At 40.4% G+C, this 21832-nt stretch overlaps 2 protein-coding genes across 2 annotated transcripts; both read left to right on the forward strand.

Annotated features, from left to right (window-relative positions):
* The first annotated feature begins 722 nt into the window (after positions 1 to 722).
* Positions 723 to 4750, forward strand: adprhl1 (ADP-ribosylhydrolase like 1). The gene is made up of 7 exons (XM_074614830.1): positions 723 to 1002; positions 2150 to 2314; positions 2400 to 2525; positions 2686 to 2826; positions 3245 to 3372; positions 3479 to 3611; positions 3701 to 4750. The coding sequence occupies exons 1-7, from the start codon at positions 789 to 791 to the stop codon at positions 3868 to 3870; spliced, it is 1077 nt and encodes a 358-aa protein (XP_074470931.1). The 5' UTR covers positions 723 to 788; the 3' UTR covers positions 3871 to 4750.
* Positions 4751 to 12862: 8112 nt separating this feature from the next.
* grtp1a (growth hormone regulated TBC protein 1a) lies at positions 12863 to 21686 on the forward strand. The gene is made up of 8 exons (XM_074614843.1): positions 12863 to 13522; positions 16058 to 16215; positions 16308 to 16466; positions 17738 to 17862; positions 18443 to 18539; positions 19506 to 19678; positions 20912 to 21097; positions 21241 to 21686. Exons 1-8 carry the CDS (start codon positions 13482 to 13484, stop codon positions 21331 to 21333), a joined length of 1032 nt encoding a protein of 343 aa, XP_074470944.1. The 5' UTR covers positions 12863 to 13481; the 3' UTR covers positions 21334 to 21686.
* The last annotated feature ends 146 nt before the right edge of the window (positions 21687 to 21832 follow it).

Genomic DNA, 21832 nt, shown 5'->3' on the forward strand with positions numbered 1-21832 from the left:
AATCAAGGCATTATGTGAAGATGAAGATTAAAGAGGGAGGGGAACTCTTGGATGCAGTTCACATAACTGGAAAGATTTGTTGATGTCAGGGTGGGAGGTGATAAATAAATTATGTTTAGAATAGTGAGGTAAAGCTTGAAGAGAGTTGAGCTTCAATAAAGAAGGAGGCAGGCTCATGTGAGTGGGGATGATGCTCCATTCTTACCCTCCTCCCATGGGGCGAGCGGGATGTCAACAAGCTCCAGCACCAGCTGACGGGCTTGCACTCCAGCCCAGCAGCAAATTAGCATCTCTTCCCGTTACCACTCCACACCCAGCCATCCAGCTTTTAGGCTTTGGGGCCATGGGGATTGCCTTTTTAGGAGACACCTGACCACAGCTGAACTCCCCGCCGCCCAACACAAAGAAACTCTGGCTGATAACGTGATGCTTTCGTGTGTGTGTGTGTGCGCGCCCACCCTTGGTAATGAGAGTGTGTGTGAGACAACTGATGAGAAACTAGACGAGAGCTCTGAGGGTGGGAATTGTGGTGGAGCTGTTATGTAGTGGAGACAGAGGTCTGTGGAAGCTCCTCATCAAGTGGAAATCTTAATAGTGAGAGCTGGTGAGGCTGTTTGAAGACCTTCAGGATGCTTTGCAAGAAAGTTTGTTCTGTGACCTTGAATCTGTTGAGGTGGTGAAGAAGAAGAAGTGCAGCTGAAAGGAGCTCATATTTTGTGTGACGGCATCGTTCAAGAGAAGATCTTTTATAGCTGGGTGAGCCAACGAGAGCGGAGTATCCCAGTATCATGGAGAAATTCAAGGCGGCCATGGTTCTGGGTGCTGTTGGAGATGCCCTGGGCTACAGGAAGGGCCGTTGGGAAGACTGCACCTCAGGCAAGAAGATCCAAGAGGAGCTGGCCTCTCTCGGGGGACTGGAGGCACAGAAACTGGACCCTGATAACTGGCCCCTGAGTGATGCAGCGAGGATGCACATCACCACAGCAGAAGCACTTGTAACAGGTACGTTTAGAGGCAGATTAGAGAGCAGGAAAAATAGCAAGAGTATACAATCATTTGCTTCTTTCTTCTATTTTGAAATGTTAAATTCACTATAAAAATTACATCTAACTTCACAAAAATCCAAAATGTTTCGTTCTTTATCTGTTCAATAAAATATAGACACAACATCAGACCTGCCTACGTCTATAGGGACCAGAATAGCTTCTTCTATATGGTCAATGGAAGTTGCTAATCACTAACTGGCAGAACATCTTTGAATGACACAACCTGCTGACATACCATAATCCATCCTTGCAACTGGTCATCAAAGATGAAATGTCAATAGAAGTCCAACTACAAATCACTCAAATGTCATCTCAAGCCCCCGCAGGGTGGCCACGAGTTGCCAGGATAGAAAAGTCCAAAATAGACTACTTTGGAAAAGCTGATCCTCGGCTCTACTTTACTGAACAATAGCAGGTCAGACTCCTCCATAATCTACCGGTATCATGTTTGGCTGCAGATGCGGTTCAAAGCCAATGACAGAGGTCCTGTGAAGTGGTGATGACATCTATTGAGATTAGGAAGCCCTATTTAGCTACAATCCAGCATGCCTGCACACATACTCATACAGCAGCCAGACACAAACTTATGGAGTGGAGATGATGTCAGAGTTTACTTTGTCAATCTTCTTACCAGCATATATAATTACAGTAAAAGCAAATGTTACAGCAGAGATACTGTTACATAAACATCCATATAAACATTACATTTATACAGTCTTATCTGAAGCAGCCTCATCGTCTATGTAACTGAATCTGAACCAGTCCAGTTGAGTGTGAAAGTCCCCATCTTTCATCAAAATCCTTGATCACTAAATTAGAGCTGATGCTTCTTTGTCAACAAAGTGTCTCTCTCTCTCTCTAACACACACATAGAGTACATATATAAACACATTCTAGCAGGATGGCTGTGGGCTCTGCTCGTGGATCCCAGCTGACCTCATGGTGTGTGGAAGGGACTCCACTCGCTCCGATGGCATGCTGGTCCTAATCTGTGGTGTGGCAGGCTGAGGCTAAACTTAGCCCACCGCAGCACCACTCATCTCGCCTTGCATGCCAATCATGAATGACTCTCAGTCATGGTGTATGTGTGTGTGTGTGTCCAGATTACTGGTGCCTGGAGGATCTGTACCGGGAGCTGGTGCGTCTCTATGTTGAAGCCATGGTGTCTCTCCAGGGCAGAGCCCCTGATCCTGCCACAGTAGAGGGCTGTGTTCACCTCAAGCCTCACAACTTCCTGCTCGCCTGGCATACACCCTTCAATGAAAAAGGTCATTGGAGATTTTAGATCCATATTTTTTTTTTATTTCGACATAACTACAGTATATGAAAATGTTAGCATGTGTCTATGTCCAGGGTCTGGTTTCGGGGCAGCTGCCAAGGCCATGTGTGTGGGGATGAGATACTGGCAACCTGAGAGAATAGACAACCTGGTGGAGGTCAGCATTGAGATTGGCAGAATGACCCACAACCATCCCACAGGTGACAATGTTGGCAGTCTCTAACCTATCTGATCAAACTACAGGCTGATAATTGTGCTGCTGATAAATTGTTAAGCATCTTTCTTTACATTTTAACTGATTGATTAAATACATGCTTAATTGGTGAGTTTGACTTGTGGTGTCACTCTTGGCTGCTTCAGGCTTCCTAGGCTCCTTGACAACGGCGTTGTTTGCATCCTATGCGATCCAGGGGAAACCTCCCGTGGCTTGGGGCCGTGAGCTCATGAAGGTCATCCCTCGGGCTGAGGAGTATTGCAGGAAGACCATACGACACATGGCAGGTAAGACAGTGATTGTGTCTGTTAGTGAGTGGGCACATCATTTTACAGCTTGGTTGATTAATCCAGGTCAAATGAAGCCAAAAAACACAACAGCAGTAATATCAATGTTTGTCAGTATACAGTATATAGTCATTTTCTGAGTTTGGTATGTATGCACATGTGTCTGAGAGAGCATGTGTGTGTTTGCACTTTCAACTTTAAGTTAAAGTTTATTGTCATGTGTATTATAATACAATGCTTATGCTCAGTGGCACTATCAGCCATACACAAGAGGCACACGTCCCCAGACACAACAAGAACATTACACACAATATATTACACAGAGATACTTTACAAGTGCGGTGCATATGAATGCGTAAGCTGTTACTGAGATGGATGGTGTGTGATTTGATGCTCCGGTAACGTTTTTCCTATGCAGAATATCAGGAAAACTGGTTCTACTTTGAAGCCAAGTGGCAGTTTTACCTGGAAGAGAGGGAGATAGAGGAGGACGGACAGAACAAACCTTCGTTCCCCGACCGCTATGATGCTGAGGAGACAGACAAAGTAAATCCTGCCTCTCTGTCACACACACATAAAGAAAAGTTTAACTTCAGGTTTCTACGTCAACAGAACCCCTAACAGGAATAGTAATCTGTCCTCGTCCATACAGATGTATAAGCGCTGGAGCTCAGAGGGCCTTGCAGGACGCAGAGGTCATGACGCCCCCATGATAGCCTACGATGCCATTTTGGCGGCAGGGAGTGACTGGGCTGAGCTGTGCAAACGAGCCATGTTCCACGGAGGTGAGGACCTGCACGACAGGTTTAAAACACAGACAGATAAAACACACACACCATGCTCACTGTGACTTCTGTGAAAATGTTTGTTTTAGGTGAGAGTGAAGCCACAGGCCTGATCGCAGGTTGTCTCTACGGCCTCATGCATGGCCTGAGTCAGGTTCCCGCAGGACTGTACCAGGATCTGGATAAAAGAGAGCGTCTGGAGGAGCTGGGAGAAAAGCTTTACACAGCAGCATCTGCAGAGAAGTGCACAGACAAGTAATCCTGCTCTTCACTGGCCTGAACCCTTCTGGCTATCAGAGGAACTGCACATGACTGTCAAACTGCTTCCCTTTGTCCCACACCACCCTCTAGTCCTCCCTGGTAGTATCTCAATAGTCTTTAGTGGCATCCTGTCCACTCCTTGCCCTCCTCTCCTATATTTTGCTACACACAGGGGTGTCATGAATTGGAGAAGTTGAAGCACCTGTAGGTGGGAGGCAGAGGAGCATCAAAAGGGAGACCATTAAGGGTATTGAGCTTCAAGCCTTCAGCCTTTGTCTGTCATGAATGCATTCCTGTGAGATCATCTCTCAGGAGCGACATCTGCAATCATGTTCTGTTGATGCCGGGGAGGAATAACCTGTCTTCACCTAATTAAGTAAATTACAGAAGGGTGGGGAAAAGAAAACTCTTTGGCCTTTATAACTTTTAATTGAGAATAGTAAACTAGTTGACTATTTAACCTGACAATTTCCTTCTCTGACCTTTTCCTTTTCTAAAGCTAACCTGTATTAACATGAAGCACATGGTTATGTTGTGTCATGGAGTATCTAATTCGAAAGCCTAACTGATTTTAAGATACGTCTCTTTCTCCGCAGTAAGTTTCAATAGTATTTAATCTACATACATCTTGGCTTTATAATGCATGTAACATTTGGTGGAAATGTTGAGATGATTTTAACTTTTATGCATAACATTATTGAGTTGTTGAATATTTTATCTTTACTGTGATCAATTATTATTTGCACTGTGATGCTCTTATACGGCATTAGTGTACTATATTGTGAAAGCACCATTACATGGTCAATATTAATATGATATGAACATTAAAATGGACTCAGATCTATATGACGCATGAAGTGCCTGTCTCTCTTTACCAGATATCCTCTTCTTGCTGCACAACCCTCCTCTGCAACCCCCCCTGAACTAATCAGCTATAACAAGTTCACATTGCTGGAGACCTCACTTCAAGTCTGAATATTTTATCTCTTGCTGCAGGGGTGGGATGACTTCTGGTATATCCAGTTAGAGTAGAACTACGGTTTATTGACTCTAATATCACTCAGGTAGAAGATTAATATGTAAAAAGGGAAAAAGTCATCCTTTTGAAGATTACTGCTACTAGTTTTATGGTCCTATATTTCAAAACTAGTGAGATGGTGGGGTACCATTATTCATTTCTTTACGGTAAACCCTGTCTAGGCTACTCTACATACCTACATACTCAAAATAGTGCAAGAACATGAAAAGGCTACTCCAGTTTGGGTACAACTTATCCAAATATATTTAAAGTCACCTATTTTATGCAGTTATTCAGTGGGAATGTAGTTTTAGGTGCAGACCACACAATATCGACTAAAATACTGCAAATTTTCTATCTGTTCTGGCATATACTGTAATTACACATCTCCTCACAATTATGCATCCTGCACTGCTACTATCTCCATGCAATAATAAAGTTAATGATTTGGCAATCATTTTTCAGCTCTGCTGTCAATATCCAGATGGCTACAGTAAGGGATTAAGTTTTGCATTTCCTCTATTCTCCATAGACCATATTCTCAGGAAACCAGTAACCAGTACCCCGATGCCAGTATGTTGAGGAAGTTGGTTAGAGACCGCAACTGTCGTCCTGTACTCCGAGGGATTCTGGAGAGTCTCCTGCGTTACCTAACACAGGATCTGCCCAAGTGGACCGTCAGAAACAGAAACCCAGAGAAGCCAGGGTTGGATATTGTAGTTGAAAGAAACACAGATTGGCCTGATCAGAGAGTCGAGGCATCAATGAAGCAGACTCAGACAAGTTGCACTATTGTTCAGTATAAAATGACCCAAGGAAAGACTGCTGAGACCTGTCCCAAGATCCCTGAAAAAGGCTGGTCAGATCCACAAAAAGACAGATTGCCAAGCAGGTATGGAGGACATCAAAAAGCAGGAGGATTAATAAAACATCGTCTAACCACATTCAAGCTCATCCAATCCAAATTCACACGGTCCACACCCAAACCTCCCATCACCCACCAAAGGGAGGTAGGACCTCTGTCCTCCAGCAGAGGAGTGGCAGGTAAAGTGAACCCCTGCCAAGACAGTGAGCACGACATTCACAAGAAGAAACGGACCAGAAGAGAACCAGGACTGAAGACGGGGGGCAGTGTGAAAGATATCATAGCCACGTTCGCTGTGGCTGAGCAAAAAGAAAAGGGAGAGAACACGCTGAAGAAACAGCCAATCAAACCCAGACTCATCGGAAGAGGGATCCTCCTATCTTCCTTGATGGAGAGGTTTGAGACAATGGCCACTATACGTAAGGGAGGTGACTTGAAATGTTCACCTGAAAGGCCTTCTGGAGGAGTCAAGGTGACAAGTAGCATAAGACAATGGGAAGCTTGTCATGAAAAGCAGCTCCAACAGGATCAAACTGTCCACAAACAAAGCCAACCCAAGCGCATGGAAAGTAAATCTGTTGGACGGCAGTTGAAAGGAAATCAAACTTCAAATGAGCAAGAACAAAGACCACAGCAGGCAGTAGGCGTTTTAACAAAAGCAAATCTGGAACAAAAAAATTGTTTAAAAGCAGAACAAATAAGCCAAACGGGAACCCAGCATTCAGATCAAAACTCTGAAGGTCAGTGCTCATTGCATGTAAAAGATCCAGCCTATGATAACAATGTTAAGGGTAGGAGGTCAGGGGAATATGGTGAGATTCAGACTTGGTCCACATGCGTAGATTCTTCTCCTAAACTATATACCCTGGAACCATCAGAATGTTCACGCTTGGAAAAGATACCTACCTTGAAGACAGAAGTCGTACAGAAGGTAAACACAGATGAACCTTCCACTGAAGGGAGATGCCAGGGACTTTCTACATATACAGACCACATGGAGAACGGAGCAGTGGAAGATCCAACCAAAACTATGACTATTCAGAGAAGGTTGCCCGAGTACGTCATCCCATGTGTTTGTAGATTTGAACAAGATGTTGATGTTGAGACTGATTCATCCCCTCAATTAGCACCGCACCCAGAAACTATGACTCCTTCGGTTGCAACGCCACCACCATACTCTGATATTTCTACGCCTGCTTTGAACACTGGATTGGCGACAGTGGGATTTAACCTATGCCCTCCTGATAACATGAAGGCACAAACCCTTATAACAAGAGAAAAGCAACCAAAAGAGGGTAAAACACATGAAAAAGAAATGGAGGGAAGAGAAGAAGTAAAATCAAAGCCTGCTTTGAACACTGAATCGGTAACAATGGGAATTAACCTATGTCCTCCTGATAACATGAAGGCACAAACCCTTATAACAACAAAAAAGAAACCAACACAGGGTAAATCACATGAAAAAGACAGGGAGGGAAGAGAAGATGTAAAATCCAAGCCTGCTTTTAACGCTGAAGCGGCGACAGTGGGAATTAACCTATGTCCTCCTGATAACATGAAGGCACAAAGACTTATAACAACAAAAAAGAAACCAACACAAGATAAATCACATGAAAAAGCCGGGGAGGGAAGAGAAGAAGTAAAATCAAAGCCATCTTTTTACACTGGATTGGCGACAGTAGGAATTAACCTATGTCCTCCTGATAACATGAAGGCACAAACCCTTATAACAAAAGAAAAGCAACCAAAAGAGGGTAAAACACATGAAAAAGACAGGGAGGGAAGAGAAGAAGTAAAATCAAAGCCTGCTTTTAACACTGAAGCGGCGACAGTGGGAATTAACCTATGTCCTCCTGATAACATGAAGGCACAAACTCTTATAACAAGAAAAAATAAACCAACACAAGATAAATCACATGAAAAAGACAGGGAGGGAAGAGAAGAAGTAAAATCCAAGCCTGCTTTTAACACTGGATTGGCGACAGTGGGAATTAACCTATGTCCTCCTGATAACATGAAGGCACAAACCCTTATAACAAAAGAAAAGCAACCAAAAGAGGGTAAAACACATGAAAAAGACAGGGAGGGAAGAGAAGAAGTAAAATCCAAGCCTACTTTTAACACTGAAACGGCGACAGTGGGAGTTAACCTATGTCCTCCTGATAACATGAAGGCACAAACCCTTATAACAACAAAAAAGAACCCAAAAGAGGGTAAATCACATGAAAAAGCCGGGGAGGGAAGAGAAGAAGGAAAATCTAAGCCTGCTTTGAACACTGGATTGGCGATAATGGGAATTAACCTATGTCCTCCTGATAACATGAAGGCACAAACCCTTATAACAAAAGAAAAGCAACCAAAAGAGGGTAAAACACATGAAAAAGACAGGGAGGGAAGAGAAGAAGGAAAATCAAAGCCTGCTTTGAACACTGAAGCGGCGACAATGGGAGTTAACCTATGTCCTCCTGATAACATGAAGGCACAAACCCTTATAACAAGAGAAAAGCAACCAACACAGGGTAAATCACATGAAAAAGCCGGGGAGGGAAGAGAAGAGGTAACACCAGTGGACATAAAAGATGCTAGTGTGCCACAAAGCTTTAGACTTTCTGAAGACAATAAGGCTGCATTTGAAGACAACAACAAGACGTCTGCTGTAACAACACCAAAGATTCAACCTGAGAGAGACAATCCAAAACAGAGACCAAAGTACAGAACAATCAACTACGGGGAACCTTCAGTCAAACAAAAATATAAACCTAAAATAATACGATTTACTGACACCTTTAATTTCTAGGTTGAACCAACAGCAATGCACAAACTCAGAACTCTTTCCTTTCACGGACACTGTACAAGGAATTCAAATCAAGATTTCAGTCACTCGATGCATACAATGCTCACAATGCATATTAATTAGGGCTGTCAAAGTTAATGCTAGAGTGACGATACTGGCATCATATGAAAATAGAAAACCTAAGGAATCCATTGGTACCAACCATCTCATACTAGCTTGTCATGAAGGAGGCTAAATAATGCTACAAAGCTACGCTAAATTTTGGCGAGGAAAAACTTGCATGGCCATTTTCAAGAGCGTCCCTTGACCTCTGACCTCAACATATGTGAATGAAAATAGGTTCTATATGTACCCACGAGTCTCCCCTTTACAGACATGCCCACTTTATGATGATCACATGCAGTTTTGGGCAAGTTATAGTCAAGTCAGCACACTGAAACACTGACAGCTGTTGTTGCCTGTTGGGCTGCAGTTTGCCGTGGTATGATTTAAGATATTCCTAAAATAAGATACGATATTCCTTTATTAGTCCCGCAGTGGGGAAATTTGCAAGCATATCAGCTTGCAAGCAATAAGCATATTTTTTTATGCTAAATGCAGTTTCTGGACAATATTTGTCATTGTTTTTTGTTGTTAATTGATTTCCAATAATAAATGTATACATACATTTGCATGAATCAAGCATATTTGTCCACTCCCATGTTGATAAGAGTATTAAATACTTGAAAATCTGCCCTTTAAGGTACATTTTGAACAGATAAAAAATGTGTGATTAATATGCGATTAATCACGATTAACTATTTTAATTGATTGACAGCCGTAATATTAATGTACATTCATACATCAGCAACAATACACAGTTAAAACAAAGTTACAGCTACAAAAAAGCATGTGGAAGCAACAAGTAAAACTGGTGTTTTTCATCCATAAGCTATAGAACAAATAATGAGCCACAATAGGCTAAACCCATTGCAAATACTTATCTTGTGCATATTTATCACAACATTGTTGATTCAAAGATTATTCTTCATTTGAAGTGTATTTACATAGAGATTCATAAAATGACTGTATAATGTAATGTATAAGGATGAGAATAAAAGATCACTGATAGTCCACTTCAATATTTTGTAATAGAGCACTGATAACCTCTGTAATGGCAATTTTCATATCTGCAGTTTAACACTGTCTCAGGGCCTCACATGTTCGACTTTGTCACCATAGGACAATGACCTGACATTTTAGATCTCTGTAACTGCAAACAACAGATTGCTGAAATACTTGTTATGTCTTGTGATGCTCTGGTGTCTGCTGTGTGCTGACGCATTGATACACTTTCGATCCTTCTCTTCTTTTCTTCTTTGCACTTATCTTCGTGTTATGCTTTAAATGTATAAATACTACTCTTTGTATTCGGGGCTCACTTGCCACAGTCCACAACAGGTGGCTGTGCTCGTGAGTCCATCTGCAGATGTTTTAGTTATTAATGTATGCCTTTTTATTAAATTCACTGAAAGACAAGTTGTTACGTTGGTTTGTGTCTTGTTTTAACAGAAACTGCCACACCTCCAAATGAACAGTTGCACAGGCTGGCCAAGACTTTATCAAGGATGAATTGTTGCAAACAGTACCGCCAACTTGACCACTGTTTTTTTTTTTGTTCTGTACAAAAATCTGTGTCGTCATCTTTTCTACTTGCAACACTTGAAATAACTGTTTCTCATGGTATGAACACTGTTAACGGTAAGCTGCATAAAGTGGAGCATAAACAAGTAGAGCACACTGCATAACAACATATGATGACTAGAAGATGAGTTTGACTGTAAACAGCTTTACATTTTGAAGGTGAATTATAATTTAAGTCAATATAAATTAAATATATTTCACTGTCAGGTGCACGCTGCTCAAGTTTAACTGTATGCTGTATCGTTTCCAACAATATTACATGCAAAATGAATGCTGCCTAATATATTCATTATTGTCACAGTTGAATATAGTACATTTTAGTAGATTTGCAAACCATGGATTGAACTCAAATTTGTGAGGAATACAATTTTTTATACAAACTGGCTGCTGTATATATTGATTACTTAGTGAGGAACTGGACAAATACATGGTCATTTAGGTCACAAAGCCTTTTCTCATGATCTTCAATCAAATCTAAAGAGGACACAGTGACAATTGCCCAGAACAGATGAATGGTTGCACACAGCAGAGCCAAACATGTCAGTGGTTGGAAGCTCATCCTGTTCACAGATCAAACCGGTGCCCGCCCACCAGCAGGATTACACTACTGCTGAAACATGTGTCTGTATCTGGATTTACTCCGGTATTTTCACAAGAGGATAAGAGATTGAGGCCTACATGATCCATCATCTGTCCATCCCAAGGCTTATCCTGATAGGCAGCAGTGGTGATGAGGAGTATGGTGTTGCTATTGAGTGGCTGTGTGTGCATGTATGGCAGAAATGCTTAAATACAATTTTAACTAATTTAATTGGGTTAAGCGTGACTTTCTACAAACATCCGGTTAACAGTGGTTAAAACATCTCCACCCATCTCCACACACTGAATTATATGGGATATTTATGGTGTTTATGGAAATGAAAAAAATCCAATAAGTTTTCATTCTTACTTGTGTAAGACTGCAACTCATTTCAATACAGTTTATGTATTTTTTTTAATAATATTAGCTCATTGAAAAAAATCATACATTCATGAAATGTTTCCCTATATGGATGTGAAGCTGTGCTGATGCTGGGACAGAAAGAGATAAGTTACTCTGATGAGTTCATCAATTCATTTTCATAAACCCAAGGCCTTATTATTATATATATATATATTTTTAAATCTCAAGGTTCAAGGTTCTTAACTTGTCATTTGTCAATTCCAGCAAAGCAGTCATTAACAATGACAATCTTTGGTCTCAGGTTCCTTCAACAATGTTCATAATATATGTATAAAAGGGGAAATCACACAAGTAAAAGTAAAAGCAAAATGATAATCTAAGGCATAAAATAGTGCAGTTAAAATATAGGGCTTAAATACAAACAGGAGTGAATATAAAATAGTAATGTCAATTTGTAATATTGTTGAAGACAGTATTTCAGATGGTCTCTGTACATATCTGCAAACTTCTTATGATTGTCAAGGCCTGTGGGAGCTCTGAATGCAGCAGATTATGTTTGAGTATATCTGGAGCACCGCTGGCCAGCATGTGAACAGAGGCCTGTATTATCTACCTGTATCTACCTGTGCTACGTGGCTGCGCAGAGGGCGCGGTTACCTAGCATGTTTGCTGCCTTTAAGTGTCATCGGACATAGTAACACCCTAGGATTGTTTTTTTTTTTATCAGGGAGTTACAGATGTGATAGTTACGTAGTATAACGTGATAATTTTATATGGCAAATAAATGTTTTTGTAAAATGTTATGATGCCTATTTTGTGTTACTTTTTTTTAATAATGCAATTGCTTAGTGCAAATCAGTAGTTGCTATGTGTTTATAGGAAATATACGAATACAAGTAAGTGTATTACAGACCATTATAGGCTACACAGTAATGTAAAAAAAGGGCGTTTACTTATAATAGCAAAGAAAAAACACTCAATCTGGAGAAAAATATAGCTAGATGGGTTAACAGGCATGCACATATACGTATGCTTGGAGCTGACCTGACGTGAAGGAGGATGCATATGCATGTAAATGATATTACTGTATATTTGCACTCCCCCCCTTTTATTTTCTATTAACTTATTTGTTAATTTAATTTATTATTATTACTGTATTATTTTGTGTGTTTTTTAGTCTATTCTTTATTTTTATTTTTATTTTTATTATTATTATTATTATTTCTTTTCTTAATTTTAATTATATTCTTTCTTTTTATTATTAATATTATTATTATTTCTTTTCTTGATTTTAATTATATTCTTTCTTTATTATTATTATTATTATTATTATTATTTATTTTCTTAATTTTATTTAAATTTTGAATGTTGAAGTTGTTTTCTCTAGTGTACTTAATGAGTTCGTCTATAAGCTCAACTACTTTAAAAAATTGGTTTATAAACTATTGTAATTACGAACTGTAAATTGCATATATGAAAACAACCTTGATAAAAGGGCGGGGGGGGGAAACTATACAAACACTCACTCTGATGCTCACCTCTCAGCTCCACTTTATATTGAACCAGAGGCCTTGAATGCGTCTCTCCCTGAGAGCGGTGAAGTGGGATATTCCGGGAATCACTCGAAAGCAGCATCAGGTCTGATTGACGTGTCTGTCCTGGAGCGACGTCACGAGTCCTCAATCTTCCCCATGGAGTAGAGCTAGTTTGTCCGGGACAAGAAGAAGAGTGGAAGAGACTCGGATCTGGACTACATCGGGTTGCATTCATGTAGTCGTTACTGTGTGGATGTTGTTATCAGAGCTACAGATCAGAGCTACAGGCCGGTTAGTTGGAGCAAGCAGCAGGTGCATGTGGATGAAGATAAAACTCCAGACTAACTCCGCTCTCTACACGGCTTCAACACCGGCGGGTCGATACACATACCTGAGGGATCGAGCTAAAAGCAAGCACTTGGTTTGGGGGAAAAGCGTAAGAATGCTTTTCACGGCTTTTCTCTTTCGGGGATAGAAAAAATTTTTGGAAAAAACATCGTCTTGTCTGTCCGACCGCAAACATGGAGAAAAGTTAAGTCTACAAGTGACCGTTGACGCTACAAGTTGAACGTTGACGCTACAAGTGAACGTTAACGTGACCGTTGACGTTAACTTACCTCAACTTCGACATTCGTGGCTGTTTGTAAACTTTTGAGTTGTTTTTTTCGCGTTATATTTTGTTGTTGTTGTTGTTGGAGAAAACAACCCGCTGGATACATGGTGAAACTCTAGCACCGATTCTGAGCATATATCTCTGGAGCAGAAGAGGTAATGGAGAAGAGGAACAAGGCGACGGACGGAGACATGTACAGGTAACGATAGCAACAACGTTGGGCTTCAACGGTTATCAATCTCAGCCTGCTAAAACGGTTAAAATCAGATATTATTGGTTTTGGGAGATCGATAACTCACCTGGTGAAGTGAATACAGAAGCAGTTCATTATTGTAGTCCTCAATTTGTGGGAAAATGGACGCAGTAACGTAACAAACGTTACTTTAAACCGTTACTCAAGTTGTGGCTTAAAACTAACGGCTATTAACGAACTAGCTCGCTAGTACAAAGCGACACGTGGGGTATTTTAAAGGTCCCATATTATAAAAAAGGGAGATTTTCATGTTTTTTTATTATAAAGCAGGTTTAAGTCCTATATAAATACTGTGAAAGTATCAAAACACTCAATCCACAGGGAAATACACGCAGCCCGTATTCAGAAACTCTGCATTTGAAACAAGCTGTCAGGATTTCTGCCCATTCGTGATGTCACAAATATACAATATTTAGACCCTTGACATAATTTTAAACGTAAACATTCAAAATGTGTCCCAGTTTATTTCCTGGTTGCAGTGTATGTGAATGTCATCAGCTGACAGGAAGTACACATGGACCCAAGCTGTTGCCTAGCAACGCAATTCTGTTGCAATTCCGTTGCAATTCCGGCAAAATGCGCTAAAACGGAGCTTTTCAGACAGAGGGTAAATACAGGGATATTCAGGCTGACAGTATGAGGAAAATTAAATTTTTGAACATTACAGCATGTAAACATGTTCTAGTAGAAACACAAAATACAAGTATGAACCTGAAAATTTGCATAATATGGGACCTTTAACAAATCGCTATAACTGTTTTCTCCCATACAATTTCACATATAACATTACTAGTCTAGACGGGCACTGCATTTCATAGGTCTGTTTAATAAATGTGCTCAGTTGACTAATAATCTGATTAGAGTAACGTTACTATAACATTACTTTCTGTAGGAGAGTCATATATATATATATATATATAAATATATAAATATATATATATATATATATATATATTTATATATAAATAAAATACAATCTGTTGCCAGGTTATTTAGTACACATAGCTGAATGCAATCTGATACAACAGCCTCATAATAAATCCTGCCTTCAAGAAGATTACAATAGTTTTGGTGAAAGTTGTTTTTAGAGAGGTGTTGATTCAACTCTATGGTACTTTCAGCTGCTGTTTGTTGTTCTATTGGGTTCTAGAGGTGTTTCTAATATTTTGTACACTCCATATGAAGTTAAATTAAAAAGTAGGAACTACCGCCTTCAAAATTACCATAAAGTTCAGTCAAAATCTCTCTTTAACAGTTGCAACAAAACTGAACTTTATAGCCTTTACGAAGCCAAGCTTTATTGCAGGGCGGTTGTATTCGACTACCATAGTTTTATCTAGGTGTACCTAATAAACTGGCAATGGAGTGTGTTTATTGGACTTTAGTGGAATTGCACTTATCTACATATAAACATAGCCTAAAGCATTTTGGCTTTTTTGTAGATGTTTGAAATCGACACTCATTTCTGCAATATACTTTTTCATTATATATTTTTATAAAGAGAAGGGGGGCTGTTGCACAGCTCAAACAAACAGCGACCGATAAGCCAATCCAACACCTGAAATAAGGTGCCACATTCACACACTACGCACGGATACATCTAATGTGTGCCCTTGCTTTTGTTTTGGCAACAAAGTCATTCTCAGGTGAGGAACATAACGTTTGCATAACGATACCTTTATTTTCACCCAGTATTTGCAGAGCCACACTAGTTGGAGCCTGAGCTGTGTGTAGTATATACAGTATTAGTCTGTTGTGCTTGAACATGTTCAAAACAGATGTAGTAGCCGACCACATTGCTGGTCTGTAGGTGCATTTCTTCCACAGGGATGACTTTGCTCTTGAGAAAGGGTTAAGCTGCAGGAAGATTATCGTGTTACCTAAGGCATTAGGTTGAGCCACCTACACCCACAACTTTTTCTTTTTTTTAATCTAGAACCATATTGTAGATGTAGGTAATGTAGATACACGTGCTATATAAGAATACATTAACAAAATGTGACCATTAGTCTGTCTTTTGTGTTGTAATGGCTTTATTCAATCTAGTTATGCTTGAGCAAGGTGCTAAGTAAGTGTGGATGACAAGGCACTAGCAGTTAAATGATACTGGACTAATTAATGACAGTAACTCTTTTACCAAAGGCAGGATTTTTTTTTACGTTAAGTTTATGACACCAAGAAAAATTATAAAACACATATTTGAAATTTATTATAATGAAATTATCAGTCTTACCTCAAATACAATAAATAACATGACAGTACTCAAGTAAAAGTACATAAATAATACACACACCAGCATACATACATATGGGCACTTGGACAGGTCCCCCTGATTTTGTTTAAATGAATTTGTTTGAGGTTGAAAATGCTATGATGTGAATGCTTGGTAATTCTGATGATGATTGCGATATACTGAAACAAACAATCTTTCATTCTTTGATGTGTCTCATTAGAGTTAACAGTTTCTAACTCTGCTTTTAGGCCCACCGTGGATCCGTACGGCTTTCAGCGCTCAAAGGACTTTGATTATGAGTCCTATCAGGAGCTCATGTCTGAGTATCTAGTTGTGCTCACCCGACGATCCATCAAGTGGTCCAAACTACTGAAGGGCAAAAGCAAGGTGCAGAAGAATGTAAAATGTGAGTGTGAAAACTTAACATGCCAGTATCCTCACAGAGTAAGTGCACGCAATAAAACTGAACTAAACTTAAATGTTCCCCCTCTCCTTCAGTAAAGCGTTACGTACGCAAGGGGATTCCCAATGAGCACCGTGCTCTGATCTGGATGGCAGCCAGCGGGGCTCAAGACCAGCTAGAGAAGAACCCAGGATACTACCAGTCCCTGCTCGGAGCCCAGCACGACCCCAAACTGGTGGAGACCATCCGCACTGGTCAGGCTGTGAACAGTTTCTCATTCACCTATATGACCACTCAGACCTCCTTAAAACTGACGCACACCAAGCCAGAACCTCACAGAACCATCCCTAGCAAAGTCTCAGTGCATCACCTTACATCTTCAAGTTGCTCTTGAACCTCTATCTGACTCTTGATCAGAGGATATAACTGTTTCTAATCATCACGAACATACGAAACAAATTATTAATTATTAATTATTAACAATTATTTTCACACCAAAGTGAATTTGATTAAAAGTCTCATTATTGCGTGCAAAGTTCTGTTTTGCGCTGGCATTGTCATCATGTGGTCTAAATGAGTAAAATAACAGATTTCGTTTGAATACCCAGTCAGAGCATTCTTTCTCTCTGACTGCCTCTGAGGCTGATCCAGTCAGTATGCTGATTCGGCTGAACGGTTGCTGATTAATGCTGACTATAGCCAACAGTGCCAGACACACTGCAACAGCCACAGCCAACAGTCAGCCACACAGGGAACACTGATGCCCAACAGTTTGATGTTTCAGAGCCCTTACAGAATATGTTTTAGTGTTCAGTGTGACATATGCGTGGCTTTGTTCTTCAACCAGACCAGCTACCCTGTTGATGTTTCCTTGTGTGAGATACTGACTGGGCATTCAGACAGAAAACGGCGCTGTGTTAAAAGAATGTGTGAGATAAAAAAAAAAAAATCCGGGAAGCCCAGTTTGAGTAATAGATCCATTAGTGGGAAGGCGTGTTATATGCTAAAACACTGCACAGTAGTTTATAATAATATCACCAAGGACTCTAGAAAGTTATCACGGCCACAATCATTTTATCCCCCGCCTCTGAGATTGCGAGGTAAACAATACTTTACCCTTACCGGGTCAATTTACAAAGTAAGACCAGAAATCTGCTCCACCCATGGGCCCTTAATTTAGTATTTAATTTAGTATTACAGTTAGCCTAATGTATTTGAGCTAGCTGTGTGTGTGGGAAATGGTAAAATATACAACAAAATAACACAACATACATAAAGACGTTTTCCTAGCTTTACCAGCAGTGTTACATTTGCTGCCAAAAAAAATAACAACACATATAAAGGTTATTTAGCTATTTGAGTTTGCATTTAGAAATAATTTGAATCCAAGACTGATGTAACAATTTTAGTTGTATTAGCAGACTCTGTCTTTCTTCTTCTTTTAAACTAACATGCTCTCATGCACCCGTAAACACACAAACATACAGCACTAAATACGAGTTTCTGTGTGGTCTTTTTCTTTCAGACTTGAACCGAACATTTCCAGACAACGTCGAGTTCCGCAAGACATCCAACCCGTGTGTGCAGGACGCTCTGTACAATGTGCTGGTGGCTTATGGCCACCACAACCAAGCCGTGGGCTACTGTCAGGTAATATTACTGCCTAGATTCAGCCTAAAATGGATTTTGCATAATACCATTCTTACACCTTCTTACATGTGTGACAAAGACGTCAAGTGCAGTATGACTTAAGTTAGCAGTGAAGGATTAGGTCCATTATCAGTGTGGATTATGGGACAAACATAAACAAATTAAGTAAACAATGTAAATTTGAGTTTGTGGGATCATCATCATTCTGTGACGTGTTTTTATATTAGTGACCGCACAATTATTCAACACGTATGTGTCCAAAGAAAGGCCGTTTGTGTCAGTATAGCCTATGTTAATCATTAGCATTTGAAAGGCAAATTTCATTCACCAGAGCATATGCAGTCTAGTTTGCAATTCAAACAGGCAGCAGGGCTGTGTTTATGGTTACATCACTTATGAAGTATAACAAGAACCCCTCCAACTGTAATCATACTTTGATTGTTTTGTTTTTGTGTCCTTGTTTCATGTCCAGTGAACACTTACTGCTCTCTCCCCTGGATGCTTTATTAAAGAGCCCTACAGTCTCTAATAAAACCTGCTCAGACATGATTTATGTGAACTGAGTCTCTTTTGTCTTCAGGGGATGAACTTCATAGCTGGGTATCTACTTATCATCACAAAAGATGAAGAGAAGTCCTTCTGGCTGATGGATGCTCTACTCGGCAGAATTTTACCAGGTGTGTGTGTGTGTGTACATTAATTTTTTCATCATTCTGGTCTCATGACGTGTGTGTGTGTGTGTGTGTGTGTGTGTGTGTGTGTGTGTGTGTGTGTGTGTGTGTGTGTGTGTGTGTGTGTGTGTGTGTGTGTGTGTGTGTGTGTGTGTGTGTGTGTGTGTGTGTGTGTGTGTGTGTGTGTGTGTGTGTGTGTGTGTGTGTGTGTGTGTGTGTGTGTGTGTGTGTGTGTGTGTGTTGTGATTGTCCCTTTACTCTGAGCTAAAAATAATCCTGTAGGAGGTCACATGGTCTTTATCTGTTTGTGTCTTAAGACCTACAGTACGTTATCATTTGTATCTTGCACTCACTCAATTAAGGAAATGTCAGTATAAATGAATTTAAACTGTTTTCCATTTATGCTGTTTTTGTTTTACAAAAATCAATTTGTTTATATCGGTTTGCAGTTAAAGGAACAGTGTGTACGATTTTGGGGGATCTGTTAAGAGAAAATGGAATATAATATTCATAACTATGTTTTCATTAGTGTATAATCATCTGAAACTAAGAATCGTTGTGTTTTTGTCAGCTGAGAATGAGTCCTTCATATCTACATAGGGAGCAGGTCCTCTTCACAGAGTCCGCCATGATGCTCCGCCATGTTTCTACAGTAGCCCAGAACGGACAAACCAAACACTGGCTCTAGAGAGCCATTCATGTTTTTACGTGACCTGAAAGCCACCGTAGTTCTCTGACACACTTGTGAAACGGTGGCGTTACCACGGTTTGTGAAACCGCGGCGTTTCCACAGTTTTGCACTCGGCGGCTAACGTTATACCGCAGTCTTGGAAAGGGAGTGAGCGGAGGGGTACTCAGGTGGTTGCATTCTGCAACCACACCACTCGATGTCGCCAAATCCTATACACTGTCCCTTTTAAATAAGAGCGATGTCTATCTCGCAATGATGTGTGTGTGCGTGTGTGGTTACAGACTACTACAGTCCAGCCATGCTGGGGCTGAAGATGGACCAGGAGGTGTTAGGGGAACTGGTGAAAGTTAAAATCCCCGGAGTCTGGCAGACCATGACGGATCATAATGTCATGTGGACCCTGGTGGTCTCCCGATGGTTCATCTGTCTCTACATAGACGTCTTGCCAGTAGAAGTGAGTGAATCTGTGTGTGTTTCACAGTGCGGACAGGATCCTGCCATTGTCACTGCAATTTATTTGTTATACCTTGTATCGTGAGTCAAAATTGATTTATATAAAAGTTTAGGAAAGCTTGATGACAGACTTTGAGAGGCAAGTCAGAGAAAAATTCTGGTCATTGGCATTCAGAACTTTATACAGTGCATGTATGAAACTGTAAAATTATACTAAACTCCAATGTTTTGTTGTTAAGATGTGCTTTTAATCTCTAAAACTATCAAATCTCTGTCACAGCACACTGTTCAAAAACACTGTTCACTAAAACCATGTGCTTTATTCCAGCGCTGCTTTTAGTGAATTCAGATGTACATGTAAAAAATAAGCGTTTTATTCCTCCTTTTCTTCCAATGTGGAATGGCCAACCCCACCATGTAAACAGTCCTTGTTGTTGCTCACTCCCTCTGTTGGCCTGGGGGACGGGTGTGGACTGTTATGTTCTCCAAATACACATGGAGATTCACTAGGAGGGCGTAACACTTGCAGATGTTCATGGTATTCTCACAAGATTCCAGCCTCTCACACAGACACTGCGGCCAGCCTGTAGGAGTTATTACTGCAGCAACAAGGACATGATTCCTCACTAATCTCCAATCCCAAGATTGATTCAGGGTTGCTGCTGCAGTGTCCGAGTTTTTCCTCTTCTCCACTTGAGCACAGCACCTAAGTTGCAAATTTCTGATTTTAAAGGAACAGTGTGTAACATTTCGGGGGAGCTATTAGCAGAAATGGAATACAATATTCATAACTATGTTTTCAGTAGTGTATAATCACCTGAAAATAAGAATCGTTGTGTTTTCGTTACCATAGAATGAGCCCTTCATATCGGGCGATCGAGCGGGTCCTCTTCACGGAGTCCGCCGTGTTGCAAATACAGCAAGTCATTAAAATCTAACAACTCCATGATGACCAAGAGTATGTATACATTTTCAGTAGTTTACTTAGGCTAGCTAGTGGCGCTTGGACGTGACTCTTCATACTATACAACTCACTACAACTGGTTGTTGATGTTTTGGAGTTTCTAATGTTGTCTATCACGGTTGGTTACTCTAATCTTTTTTGCACTACAACTGAGTTGCATTTACCTGCAGTTCAGATGTTTGTTCAAACTGCAGGTTAAGCTTCATATTGTGCATCGCTGTGCATGTGTTCTCTGGTGGGATTTACCTCTTTGTTGTTGTTTCTCTGCAGACAGTCCTGAGGATTTGGGATTGCCTGTTCTACGAGGGCTCTAAAATCCTGTTCCGTGTAGCTCTGACACTGATTCACCACAACCAGGCTCTGATTCAACAGGCCCAGTCACTGCCGGACGTCTGCCAAAACTTCAAGCAGATCACCCGTGGACCAATTGTTGATGAATGCCACTCTTTCATGCAGGTAAAAGAAAAGGGAGGTATCCCATCACTGCTAGTTATTAAGAGTGTCATTCACTGGAGGAAAGACCAATCCGTTTAAAGCAGATGTCCCTTGTTATTAACTGTCTTTAATCCTATAATCCTGGTGTTTCTTGCCTTTCCTAGAAAATCTTCACTGAACCAGGAAGTCTCTCCATGGCAACCTTGACTAAGCTGCGGGCGACATGTCGATCTCGCATCATTGCAGAAGAATCCTGAACCAAACTCGACAACCTGTTGCTCAAACTCAATACACATTCCACTGGGCTGAGCACCCAACAGCTGGTTTGCACCTACTTTTTTACTGACTTAATGTCACAGTGGCTACTACATACTGTGGAGTTTGTGTCTTAAACATATTTTCAGACAGTCATACAGTCCAAGTGTAAATATATGGTGAAATGAGAATATTCTTAGCAATGTGCTGTATGAACTGATTATTCCATTTGAACCTAACATGTAGTTTCTTCTTTTGTGAAAATTATGCACTTTACTCCAGAAAGTCAGAGACACTGTAGAGAAAAAGCTTGGCAGTAAACGGTCAGGTCAGTTAAATAATGCGTTGAACACTATGAGCACAACCAAGAGGCCTGATGTATTTCACACTGAATGGTAAATGAAGACAAAACTGCTGTAGTACTGCTGTCAGATCTGAATTATACTGATTTCATGACAGAAACTTGTTTTTTCAAACATTTCAAAATATGATTCATGTACT

The sequence above is a fragment of the Sebastes fasciatus genome, chromosome 2, assembly GCF_043250625.1.
Source record: "Sebastes fasciatus isolate fSebFas1 chromosome 2, fSebFas1.pri, whole genome shotgun sequence".
Lineage (NCBI taxonomy): Eukaryota > Metazoa > Chordata > Actinopteri > Perciformes > Sebastidae > Sebastes > Sebastes fasciatus.